Source organism: Schistocerca gregaria, chromosome 2, assembly GCF_023897955.1.
Source record: "Schistocerca gregaria isolate iqSchGreg1 chromosome 2, iqSchGreg1.2, whole genome shotgun sequence".
In the NCBI taxonomy this organism is placed as follows: Eukaryota; Metazoa; Arthropoda; class Insecta; order Orthoptera; family Acrididae; genus Schistocerca; species Schistocerca gregaria.
Genome location: NC_064921.1, coordinates 617,572,374 through 617,584,976, shown reverse-complemented (window position 1 = coordinate 617,584,976; position 12,603 = coordinate 617,572,374). Strand labels below are relative to the sequence as shown.

The following is a 12,603-nucleotide window of genomic DNA, read 5'->3' as shown; positions in this document are numbered from 1 at the left end:
GAGGCAATAATATTGTAAGGATCCAACCCTAAGGTGGTCTACTTGGAACACATTAGACAACAGAGACACTGAACAGTTACTTTTAGTTTAACTTATTGCTGTAAGATGTCAGTTGTTTACATCATTAAAAGACTCAGCATCAACTCCATCATAAGTATCTTATCATAAAGCACTCTGGTTAGGATCTTCTGCATCTGTATAACTTCCATTCTTTAGGTTTGGGGTATCCTGTATTTTACTAGAGGAAAAAAGGATAAATAGATTTTTGCTACTGTAAAGGAGCACAGGCCCCTATATCTCTGGTGAAATTGAAAAGTCAAGCATGTCATATTATGCCAGCACTAAGATACTTGCTACACTTCCTAATACCATAATCCATTCTCAGTAGCTGTGGCAGAACGGAGCTCTCATATAAAATCATTGTTACTAATGCTTATTCTTAGCTGAGAGTAGCTATGACTTGATGTAAGAGATGCTGCAGTTTTTCTAGTTTCTAAGACAAGTTAATATTAGCATTGACTTTTTTTTAAACTGAAAAGTGTGAGGAGTAAACTAACCTGATGAATAATCCCAGCACCAGGTTTCCATACTCCAACTCCATACTTGGCACCAGCTGAACACAGAAAATCATATACTTCTTTATTTATATTTTGGGCTCTTGCAAGGTCTTTTTCATCACCCACCTAGAATGTTCCAAGTCTCACTCAGCTACTGTTCTTGTAAATATGACAATGATAAATTCAAGTAGAATACAAATTATCACTCTGCAGTCAGTATATACACCTTCATGCATGCATGCATGCATGTACACACACACACACACACCCCTATTAATAACTAAGTCTGCTTCTTTTACCCTTTGCTTATTTCTCAAATCCTGTACTTTTTAAAGTAGTATACATGAATACATGAGGGTGATGTTCAGATATTTGGACATCCATCAAACTATTTCCCTCTTATATTAATTATTCAGAGTGATATTCCTGGTCTGCTGATTCTAATGCTGCACTGAGTTTCATGTAGAAATACGTTGATAAAAAGTTACATTTAACTGAATATCCCACCTCATTATATAATGATAAAAACCTTGTACGCTAAAATGTATTTCTAGGCATAAGAACACCACTTGTTATAAATGGTACTCTATGCCATGAACTTTAAGTAATTCATAGAGTATAGATGTGGATGTACTCATACATGAAGAAGTATATCACCAATTTCGGACCTTATTTTATTTTTCAGATTATATTATTATTAGTTTCACAGAAGAATATAGATGTGAGAGGAGTTCAGCTTACTAAGGATGACATGAAATAACTTATTCTTTATTTGTCTGTGGATCATTTCTTACAATGATATTGGACACTTCATGTTTACATAAATTTCACATACAGAGCAGAAAAATACAGTGATACATGCCAATTTATGTATGATTGCATTTATAGTCTGTCTGTTACATATATTTGCTAGTTACAAAAAGATAGTACATTTACATACATTTCATAGAATAAAAAAAAAAAAGGTCATTAAAAGTACATTATAAAAAATGTGTACTGACACACTATTTAATTTTTTATTTCAAGATATTCTTTAATACTGTAAGGGAAAATATTGATCAGGTGTCTTTTTAATTTTCTTTGAAAAAGAGACATACTTTCTATATCTTTATACATTGTGGTAAACTGTTGTGCAGTATGTGCCCAGCATTTACGGGTTCTTTGTCTGTTAATTTTAGCCTACTACATTCTATATCATAGGCACTTTTTATTCTTGTATTATGTTCATGATATTCTTTGTTTAGCAGTGCAGTGTAGTTAGTTTTTAAATAGATAATGTTATCAGTATATTTATACTGATACTACTGTTAAAATTTTTAGCTCCCTGAATTTATTTCTGCAGGATTCTCTAGGTGGTACTTTTGCGATGCATCATCCGTTCTCTTTTGTAGTCTGAATACCCTTTGTGTGTACATATTTGGAGCATTGCTCCAAACCAGGATGCTATATGAGAGGTGTGAATATACTAGTCCATAGTACATTGTTTGTAGAGTGTGTCTAATATGAAGAGACTTTTTTCCCTGAAATAATTGTTTCCACTTTTTTTATTTAGCAAAGCCTTCTCTTACACGTCATCTGTTGTAGAACTGAAAACAACAAATGAAGTGTCATCTGCATACATGACTACACTGTCAGATACTGTTTTGGTCATACAGAATGAAAAGTAATGGACCAAGGATGCATCTTGAGGAACCCCATATTTCACAGTTTCAGAATTTGAAAAGACACTTTTAATATTATTTTTCACTTTTTGCTTTATTTCTACACACTACTTTCTATTTTTCAAAAATGATTTAATGATGTCTACTGCTTTCCCCCTTATACCATAACAATGAAGCTTTTCTAATACGATGTCATGGCGTACACAAACAAATGCTTTAGATAGGTCCAGGAACATACCACAGTCTTTCTTCTGTTCATCAAGTGCTTTAGTTACAAGTATTATAAATTCAGGTATTGCTGTTTTGGTACATTTGTCCTTTCTGAATCCATGTTGTTCATCATTGAGAATATTGCATGTTTGTGTAAAATTTAACATTCTGTCTTTTATCATGGATCCTATTATTTTAGAGAGTACAGATGTAATAGTTATAGGTCTAATTTCCTGGGTCTTTTTTGCAGCCTTCTTTATTTATATGGATTACTTTACTCTTTTTCAGGCACATCGGAAATATTCCTTTTTCTATAGATAAGTTTATTGAACAGACTAATAGCTTTACTACCCATTATAAACAGCATTTAATTAGTTTTGTGGATATACCATCTAGCCCCTCAGTGTTTTTTTTGTTTTTTGTTTTTTTTTCCCAGTTTATGTGTTATGGAGACTGGATTGAGAACTTTTTGATAGGGAGGACACAGCATGTTATCTTGGATAGAGAGTCAGCATCAGATGTAGAAGGAACTTTGGATGTGCCCCAGTGTGTTGGGACCCTTGCTGTTTGAGTCATATATTAATGACCTTACTCACAATATTAATAGCAACCTCAAACTTTTGCAGACAATTCTGTTATCTGTAATGAAGTACTGTCTGAAAGAAGTGGCATAAATGGTGTCAGATCTTGATAAGATTTTAAAGTGGTGCAAAGACTGGCAATTTGTCTATGTTCAGAAACAAAAAATTGTGCACTTCACAAAATGAAAAAACGTATTATCCTATGACTATAGTACCAATGAGCCACACTCAGAATTAGGCAAACACCCGGGTGTAATACTTTGTGGGGATACAAAGTGGAATTATTACATAGGCACAGTTGTGGGTAAAGCAGGTGGTAGTCTTTGGTTTATTGGTGGAATACTGGGGAAGTGCAATCAATCTACAAAGGAGATTGCTTACAAATTACTTGTGCAACCACTTCTAGAGTGTGTTGGACTCATACTAAATAGGACCAACAGGAGATATTGAGCATATGCAGAGAAGGGCAGCATGAATGGTCACAGGTTTGTTTGACCCATGGGAGAGTGTTTCAGAGATGTTGAAGAAACTGAACTGGCAGACTCTTGAAGATGTAAACTATCCTGAGAAAGTCTACTAACAAAATTTCAAGATATGGCTTCAGATGATGATTGTAGGAATACACTATAACTCCTAATGTATCAGTCACATAGGGATCATGAGGACAAGATTAGAATAATTACTGCACACAGGGAGGTATTCAAACATGGGACGAAACCCTAATAACTAGTACAATGGGATGTATCCTCTGCCATGCACTTCACAATGGTTTCCAGAGTATAGATGTAGCTTGACCTGTTACATGGTCCCTCTATAAGCCACATGTCTTCTAATGGGCAGTCTTTTATTGTAAATGGTACATACCTGTGCCTCAATAAGGTGATCACAATGTATTGTTGACGGGACAGCAACTTTTGGTACGCCTGATGAAATGAACTGTAGCATTGCCATTTGTGCAGTAGCATCATGCATTGCAACACGATCTGGCTTCAGCCGAAGATAGCTTGTGCCACGCTGAATGTCCTGCTTGTCTGGCTCATCCAGGTGAGAATACAGAACTTTTTCTGACAGTGTCAAAGGTCGACCAAGCCTACATTGAATCAAAAGAAAATACATGCAGTATTTCGTACTTTTAATGTGTTAAGTATCAGAATATGCTAATAATGCTCTGAATACTGACACTATTGTTAGGGATTCAGTGAACAAATATGTTCGGTATAACACATATAAGGATATTCATTAGCCATGCAGAGTGGCTGTGCAGTTTGAGGCACCATGTCACGGACAGCGCGGCCTCTCCTGCCGGCAGTTTAGTCCTCCCTCAGGCATGGGTGTGTGTTGTTCTTAGCATAAGTTAGTTTAAGTAGTGTGTAACTCTAGGGACCGAAGACCTCAGCAGTTTGGTCCCTTAGGAACTCACACACATTTGAACATTTGATATTCAGTAAGTGTATTAAATAAATGTTAAATAAGCCTAAACATTTTATATGACACTGACAAAATTTTGGCAAACACAAGGTATGTTTTACAGGTTTTGTCACACATTAAAGAACAAATATTAAATGTTATTAAAAATTCAGTGATACACACCTCCTTTTAACAATACCAATGTTCTCTTCAAGTTTCTGATAGGGTATGTAATTGTCTTTGTCGAATCTGCTCATAGCGATTTTGCAAGCTGCACCAGCAAGGAGTGAAATATGGAAGCATCTTAGCTGAATATCCTTACAAGTGTCCAGCCATGGGATTCCCTGTTTGGAAAAATGTGGTAATCATGTGCATCACTTTTAACAATGCAGATAAATGCCTACTTCAAGCACTGCTCTATGCAAAAGTTTTTTACAATATATCATGTACACAAAAGTAAGGAACTAAAAGATGAAAACCACTTTTAACCAAATGAATATATTAATTATAAAAATTCATATAAATAATACTGTATTATATCTAAATGGAATATGGAAAATGTAGAAATGTAAGCAGATTAAACTGGGATCATATGAAATGCTTTGTCATAGTGGGATCTCGCAGTTCAAACAGAAGAGGTATCTACAAAATAAAATCAGGTAACACTACTAGGGACAATCCATGTTGTGGATGATGTAAGGTTTTCATTATTACTTTCAGTGAAAACAGGGGAAATGTGAGGGGGAGACCGTAGGAGAGGGTATGATTTGCAGAGAATGAATAATCACAGCAAACATTATTCATGTATTTGGAAGTATCATACAAAGGGAGTCAAAATATTCAACTGCTGAAGTTCCTGCTTGTGTGACTACAGAAGAAAGAATAATACACTCCTGGAAATGGAAAAAAGAACACATTGACACCGGTGTGTCAGACCCACCACACTTGCTCCGGACACTGTGAGAGGGCTGTACAAGCAATGATCACACGCACGGCACAGCGGACACACCAGGAACCGCGGTGTTGGCCGTCGAATGGCGCTAGCTGCGCAGCATTTGTGCACCGCCGCCGTCAGTGTCAGCCAGTTTGCCGTGGCATATGGAGCTCCATCGCAGTCTTTAACACTGGTAGCACGGATGCACGCCAAGACCGTAAGATCCTACGCAGTGCCGTAGGGGACCGCACCGCCACTTCCCAGCAAATTAGGGACACTGTTGCTCCTGGGGTATCGGCGAGGACCATTCGCAACCGTCTCCATGAAGCTGGGCTACGGTCCCGCACACCGTTAGGCCGTCTTCCGCTCACGCCCCAACATCATGCAGCCCGCCTCCAGTGGTGTCGCGACAGGCGTGAATGGAGGGACGAATGGAGACGTGTCGTCTTCAGCGATGAGAGTCGCTTCTGCCTTGGTGCCAATGATGGTCGTATGCGTGTTTGGCGCCGTGCAGGTGAGCGCCACAATCAGGACTGCATACGACTAAGGCACACAGGGCCAACACCCGGCATCATGGTGTGGGGAGCGATCTCCTACACTGGCCGTACACCTCTGGTGATCGTCGAGGGGACACTGAATTTTTGCACGATACATCCAAACCGTCATCGAACCCATCGTTCTACCATTCCTAGACCGGCAAGGGAACTTGCTGTTCCAACAGGACAATGCACGTCCGCATGTATCCCGTGCCACCCAACGTGCTCTAGAAGGTGTAAATCAACTACCCTGGCCAGCAAGATCTCCGGATCTGTCCCCCCATTGAGCATGTTTGGGACTGGATGAAGCGTCGTCTCACGCGGTCTGCACGTCCAGCATGAACGCTGGTCCAACTGAGGCGCCAGGTGGAAATGGCATGGCAAGCCGTTCCACAGGACTACATCCAGCATCTCTACGATCGTCTCCATGGGAGAATAGCAGCCTGCATTGCTGCGAAAGGTGGATATACACCGTACTAGTGCCGACATTGTGCATGCTCTGTTGCCTGTGACTATGTGCCTGTTGTTCTGTCAGTGTGATCATGTGATGTATCTGACCCCAGGAATGTGTCAATAAAGTTTCCCCTTCCTGGGACAATGAATTCACGGTGTTCTTATTTCAATTTCCAGGAGTGTAGATTGGTGCCGTAAGTAGTGAAGGAAATTTTTCATCTCATGAACTCAGGCAGCCTAGACAGATTGTATATTGCAAGCATCTAATGAATAATTGAATGCAGACTATGAATTACAACATAGAGGTAACAGGTTCATTGTGCTTTGTAATGTAATACTGGACATACATTGTTTCCCAAGAAAAGGGTGGTATTCAGAATGTGAATAGTAGAGATAAATGAAATAATTAAAAATCACACTGGCCAACCCCTCAATATCTGGACCTTATTTTTGCCACATGTTGAAGACAATCCGGACAGCTCCCTCACTGATATTACATGCACAATACATCTGTCTGACTAGCAGTGATTCCTCAGCAGGTGACACTGCTGTCACCTGGAAAGGTTTATATCAGTAGTAGGTCAGTTGTCATAATGGTCTGGCTGATCTGTGTATAATAAGTAACGTAATAAATGCTATAGGAAAATACACTGATCAGCCAGAACATTGTGACCACCAACCTACTAGATATAAACCCATCCAGGTGATAGGAGATTGTGATGGCCCAGAGGTTTGGCACAAGCATTTAGGAAACTGCACAATTTGTTGGGTGTTCAAGGAGTGCTGTGGTGAGTGTCTTTAACATGAGGTGAAACCAGGGTGAAACGACACCCAGATGTCTTGGGGTTGGGGGCCATACCTCACTACAAATGTCATAGGACATTGTAGGCTGGACAAACAGGTAAATGAGGACAGGCAAGGAACTGTGGTGGAACTAACATCAGACTTTAATGCTGCGCAGAGTGTAAATGTGTCTGAATACAGTACACCAAACACTCCTAATGATGGGCCTCCACAACTGACGACCCATGCATGTGCCAATGTTAACACTGCAACATCAGCAACTATGACTGAAATGGACACGTGACCATCTACACTAGGTGTTGGCACAGTGGCAAACCATTGTGTGGTCTGATAAATTCTGATACCTTCTTCATCATGCCGATGGTAGGGCATGAATACATCCTATAGGGTAACAGCTCATTGACACCTGTTCTGTGGGATGGAGACAAGCTGGCAGCAGTTCTGTTATGCTCTGGGGAATATTCACGTGGGCATCTGTGGGTCCAGTGGAGCTTGTGCAAGGCCCCATGTACCCCTTCATGACGATCATGTTTCCTGATAGCAGTGACATTTTTCAACGTCAAAGGCCAGGAGTGAGATGGAATGGTTCAAGGAACACAGTGGCGAGTTCCAATTGATATGCTGGCCTTCCAACATGCCAGATCTGAAACCAACTGAACTACCGAAATTAGGTGACTTGCATGTGCAGATGTGGTGCCAATTCCCTCCAGCGACCAACCAAGGCCTCATTACTTCCATGCCATGATGCATTGCTGCTTTTATCCAAGCCAAACATAGACATACTGGCTATTAGGTAGGTGGTCATAACATTCTGGCTGATTAGTGTATACTTAAGTGTATTTCTTGTGTCTCTTTCTAAGAGCAGGGAAAATGTCAATGACACGTGTAGCGAAGCCTATGATGTGGCACGTTAAGTCCCTCTCAATAGAGAGCATTTCTAATACTGCTATTTGCTTTTGGCTCATAATGCTTTCCAGGAGAGGGAAAGCCCAGGTGTTGTCATTTGTACAGTAACAGTCATTTTAAGAAGTTAAATGACATCTGTAACATGCTTTGGCGGATTAGGTTCTAACAGGAACTGCAGATATCGGAAAGCCCCTCCGAAAGTTTCAAACTATTTATTTGTGGAAAGTATCTGAAGCTCTTTCTCAGCTTACTGCATTCAAGAGAGGCATATATTTCACATGACCTCAGCAGAAACTGACTTGCATACAATACAAACTCTTCAAAATTAGATAAATTTGATGTAGCAAAATGTCCTGAGAAGTCAATATGAGCAATAATTGTGTCACATACTTCATTCACAGAAACGATTTTGGAGTACCACAGAAACAGATTTTGGAATATGATTTTCCAAAATTTTATCTTTGTAGGATGTAGAAGCACTCTACAATTATACATTGTGTCGAAGACGATGTCTTGGATTTTCTGAATGGGACTTTCGAAATGTTCTACCTCATATTGTGCTCTCAGTGGGTCCACAAATCATTTTTGTAATTGACTGTGTAGTAAATAACGTGGCACTAAATGATGAAATACATGTAGCCAAAATTGAAATGCTGGGTGGGTACTGTAACTTCAGACAGAGAACTCTTGTTTCAGTAATTCTAGTAGTTTGTCCTAATTTGTGCTGAGTTCTCTCCAGGCATTCTACAAGTGAATATTTTTATGACTTGCACTGTCCTTGATTTAAAATTTCATCTTGTGTGGAAACAGTAACATATTTTCTAATCACCATGTCAATTAGCATTGCTGTTTGATAGGAAAAACTACAAAAAATATAGGAATCACATTGAGGTCAGAAGAAAAACATTATAATGCAATAGTCTGATTTTTATTTGTTCCAAAATCAGTGTAGTGAATAAAATAATTTTAAAAAAACACATTTGCCAACCACAAAATGCCTGGACATGGTTTCACCTTGTTTTTGCCACCTGCTGAAGACACCACAGCACTCCTAAACACCCAACAACTCATACACTTTACAAAAGGCTCATGCCAAGCCTCTAGACCAACTCCCACTAAAAGTAATAATGAAAACCTTACATCATCCACAACATAGATTGTCTCTGGTAGTGTTATCTGGTTTTATTTTTTTGTTGCCGCTTCTGTTTGATCTGCAAGGTCCCACTGTGACACAGCATTTCATATGATTCCAGTTTGATCTGCTTAGACTTCTAGGTTTTCCATGTTTCATTTAGATATAATACAATATTATAATATGAATCTTTGTAATTAATATATTCAATTTTTTAAACGTTCATTATATTAAATAAATGTTAAATAGGTCTAAACATTTTGTATCACACTGAGAAAATTTCATTAATCTGTCAGAAGAGTCTGTACATCTGAATGATGATCCTTTATAATTATAACTTTTTGAAATAACTTTATCTATTTATCCACAGTATCCAGGAAATGTTTCTTTAAATGATTCTGCTAATGTTTCTACTCATTGCTTTTAATTACTAATCCCAAAACCGTTCTGCAGCTTTACTCTGAGATAAAATAATATTTGATAACCACAACAAACTAAGAGAGTGTTGAAATATCAGTTGTCTAACTAACTATAACATATTACATTGACAGCAATAGCAACATCCAACATACTGGAAAGTACATATTTGGAATATGCTTAGAGATGTAGCCTGGAAATAGTAAATGCTAAATGCAGCATTGATTTCAGCAGTGAAATTTATAAGACCACAGAAAATTCTTGGATTTGGTTAGTTACATATTTTATTTATCTATTTACCATCCATGGCATCTTACAAATGATACTGAACTTGTCATTCACAGAAATCAAAAACAGGGAATGCGCAAAGTGAAATTGCCTGCAATACATAACAGTAAATTTACAATTTCTTTGCATATGAATAGCATATAGTAATTTGCTTCCCAGTAATAACTATATATAGAATAAATAGTAATATAGATAGTAAAGTAGTATAGTATAAACTGAAACATATGAAAATATAAACGTGTCACAGGATTTATCACACAATTGCATTACATATATTGGAGATTAGTTTATACAACCATTTCTTGATCTTCAACATATTCATTCACAGAAAAGCAACATTTATCAGTTAAAAATTTTGCAAGCTCTTACTTAAAATTTATATCATCCTTTAAGTTTTAATGTACTGAGGCAATGCACTATAGAGCTTAGTAACCATATAGCTAGCATGAGTCTGAGTTTGTGCTCTTTCTCTTTGTTATATCTGGAGATCGCTCCTGTTCCATGTGTTACACTAGTGGCAGTTGGCAATTGTGTAGATATTACTTAGATTTGCTTTGGTTAAGAGTACATGTTTAAATATGCAGAATAAGTAGTCCTGATTTCTTGAAATGCAGTCTGCAGTAAGATTGTGTAGGACTGTGGGTAATTAGTAAAACAGTCCATTTTTCTAAGACATAAATTTCTTTTAAATCAGATTTTGAGCTTGGTCCAGAATACTATTCCATATGAGGCAACAGAGTGAGAATATCTCAAGTATGCCATTCTGATGCCTTCTAAAATGCAAAAATTTGCAGTAACTCTCAGTGCAAAGCAGGGTGAGTAAAGTTTGTGTGTAAGGAATCTTATATGGTCAATTCATAACTTTACTATACACATTCCTAACAATTTTGCAAACTTTACTCTCTCTATTAGTCTGTCATCCACTTCTAGATTAATGTATTTATCCTGATTCATTTTACCAAACTTTGTGTAATTTATTTTCATTGCATCCACTGTTAGTTTATTTGGACTAAACCAAGTCCCAATACTTTCCAGGATTTGATAAACAGTGTAATTAAATACTATTAGACATGTGTCATCTGCATATAGCACAATTTAGGCTGTATCGTATTGTAACTGTAAGTCATTCACATGTATCAGAAAGAGCAGTGGCCCTAAGATGCTGCCCTGGGGTACTCCTAAAGGAATTTCTTATCATTTTGAAACCAACCCTTTTTTTTATTTGAATTAACAGTAATGAGCTCTACAATCTGTGATCTGTTTTTGAGATGTACTGAAACCACATTGTAGCTCTTCTTGTAATACCTATTGCTTCCAGTTGATCAAGGAGGAGTTTATGCAGAGGGTATTGAAGGCTTTAGATAGATCTAAATTGATTCATACTACACTTTAGTTTCTCTCCAAAATTTTATTATTTCTTGGTGCAATATCTGTGCTGTGTTTTGACCACACTGATTACAATTCCAAAATTCATCATTGTCTAGGTAACTAGTGGCTCTGAATTTCCTCAGTTTCTCTAATATTTTGAAGATAGTAGAAAGAAGTGATATGGGACAGTAGTTTTCTGTTATACCTGTCTCTATTTTTAAATAGTAGTCTCACTGAAGAAACACATGTTAACTACAGGATAAATCTGCAATATGTGCTAAAGGTTTTGCAGTCTGCACTGCAGTCCTTATTATGATTGAAACCGGTACTTTATCTACATCTGCTGCCAGTTTTGGTTTTAAGTTCATAGACACCCTAATTACTCCCTGTTCATTTGTTGAAGGAATGTTCATGCTACAAGCAACCCTTGAAGCCTGTATTATTTTATGTATTGTGAATTTTAATTTTTGTGAATGGGCTACATTTAAAAAATAGTTATTAAAGTAGTTTGCCATTTCCTTCTTGCCTATAATTTTCACTCTTTTTAAGTGTTATTTCTTCCTCTTCTCAAATGATACTAGTTTCACTTCTTACAATTTCCCATTTGTTATCCAAATTACTGATTTATTTGTCATTATGCAGCAGCTTGGTCTTTGCAATTGCCTTTTGGTATATTTTTGTGTATGTTTTTACATAGACCACAAACTATGGATCTGTGGACAGTTTGACTTCTTGGTTTTCAGTCTTTTCATGGTTAAACTGGATATTCTAATACCTGTAATTATCTAAGGTTTATGCATTTTTTGTTCTGAAGACTTAGACCTCAGTAACTTACTAGTGAAAAACATTTTAAACTGTGACATGGATATAGAAGAAAAGATTATATATGCATTATTCACACTTGGTTCTGATAGCACATCTGCCTATCAGAAAAAAATTCTTTTATACGTGTTTTGTGAACTTGTTTTTATCACAGTTATTGGGGAACTGTAAGCACAAGAGCTATGTGATCAGACAAACCAAGGTCAGTGTTTATTAAGTCCACTTCATTTGGATCTAAGTTAGAGAATATATTATCTATGAGAGTCTGTGATGTATGTGTTATTCAAATATGATCTGTAATATGGGGGTAACATGTTAAAACTCTGTAAAATATTCAGAAAATGACGTTTAACTTATTATTGAACAGAAGATTTATGTTAAAATTCCCACAAAGAGAGACAGTAGCTTTTTCATTACACTCAAATATTTAGCATTATTTCTAGTTTTGAAATAAATTTCTCTACACCTCCATACAGTGACCTGTACACAATCATTAATTTGTTCTCCTTTGCTTGCCATAGCAGCTG

At 37.3% G+C, this 12,603-nt stretch overlaps 1 protein-coding gene across 1 annotated transcript in view; it reads right to left on the bottom strand.

Annotated features, from left to right (window-relative positions):
• The window catches only part of LOC126334596 (probable aconitate hydratase, mitochondrial), a 142,849-nt gene that overhangs the window by 100,549 nt on the left and 29,697 nt on the right, over positions 1-12,603 (bottom strand). Inside the window, exons 2-4 of the mRNA XM_049996988.1 lie at positions 4,600-4,760; positions 3,874-4,099; positions 558-683 (exon numbers count right to left, since the gene is read on the bottom strand). Of these exons, the coding sequence (XP_049852945.1) occupies positions 558-683; positions 3,874-4,099; positions 4,600-4,760 (513 nt within the window). The remainder of the gene's footprint in view (positions 1-557; positions 684-3,873; positions 4,100-4,599; positions 4,761-12,603) is intronic.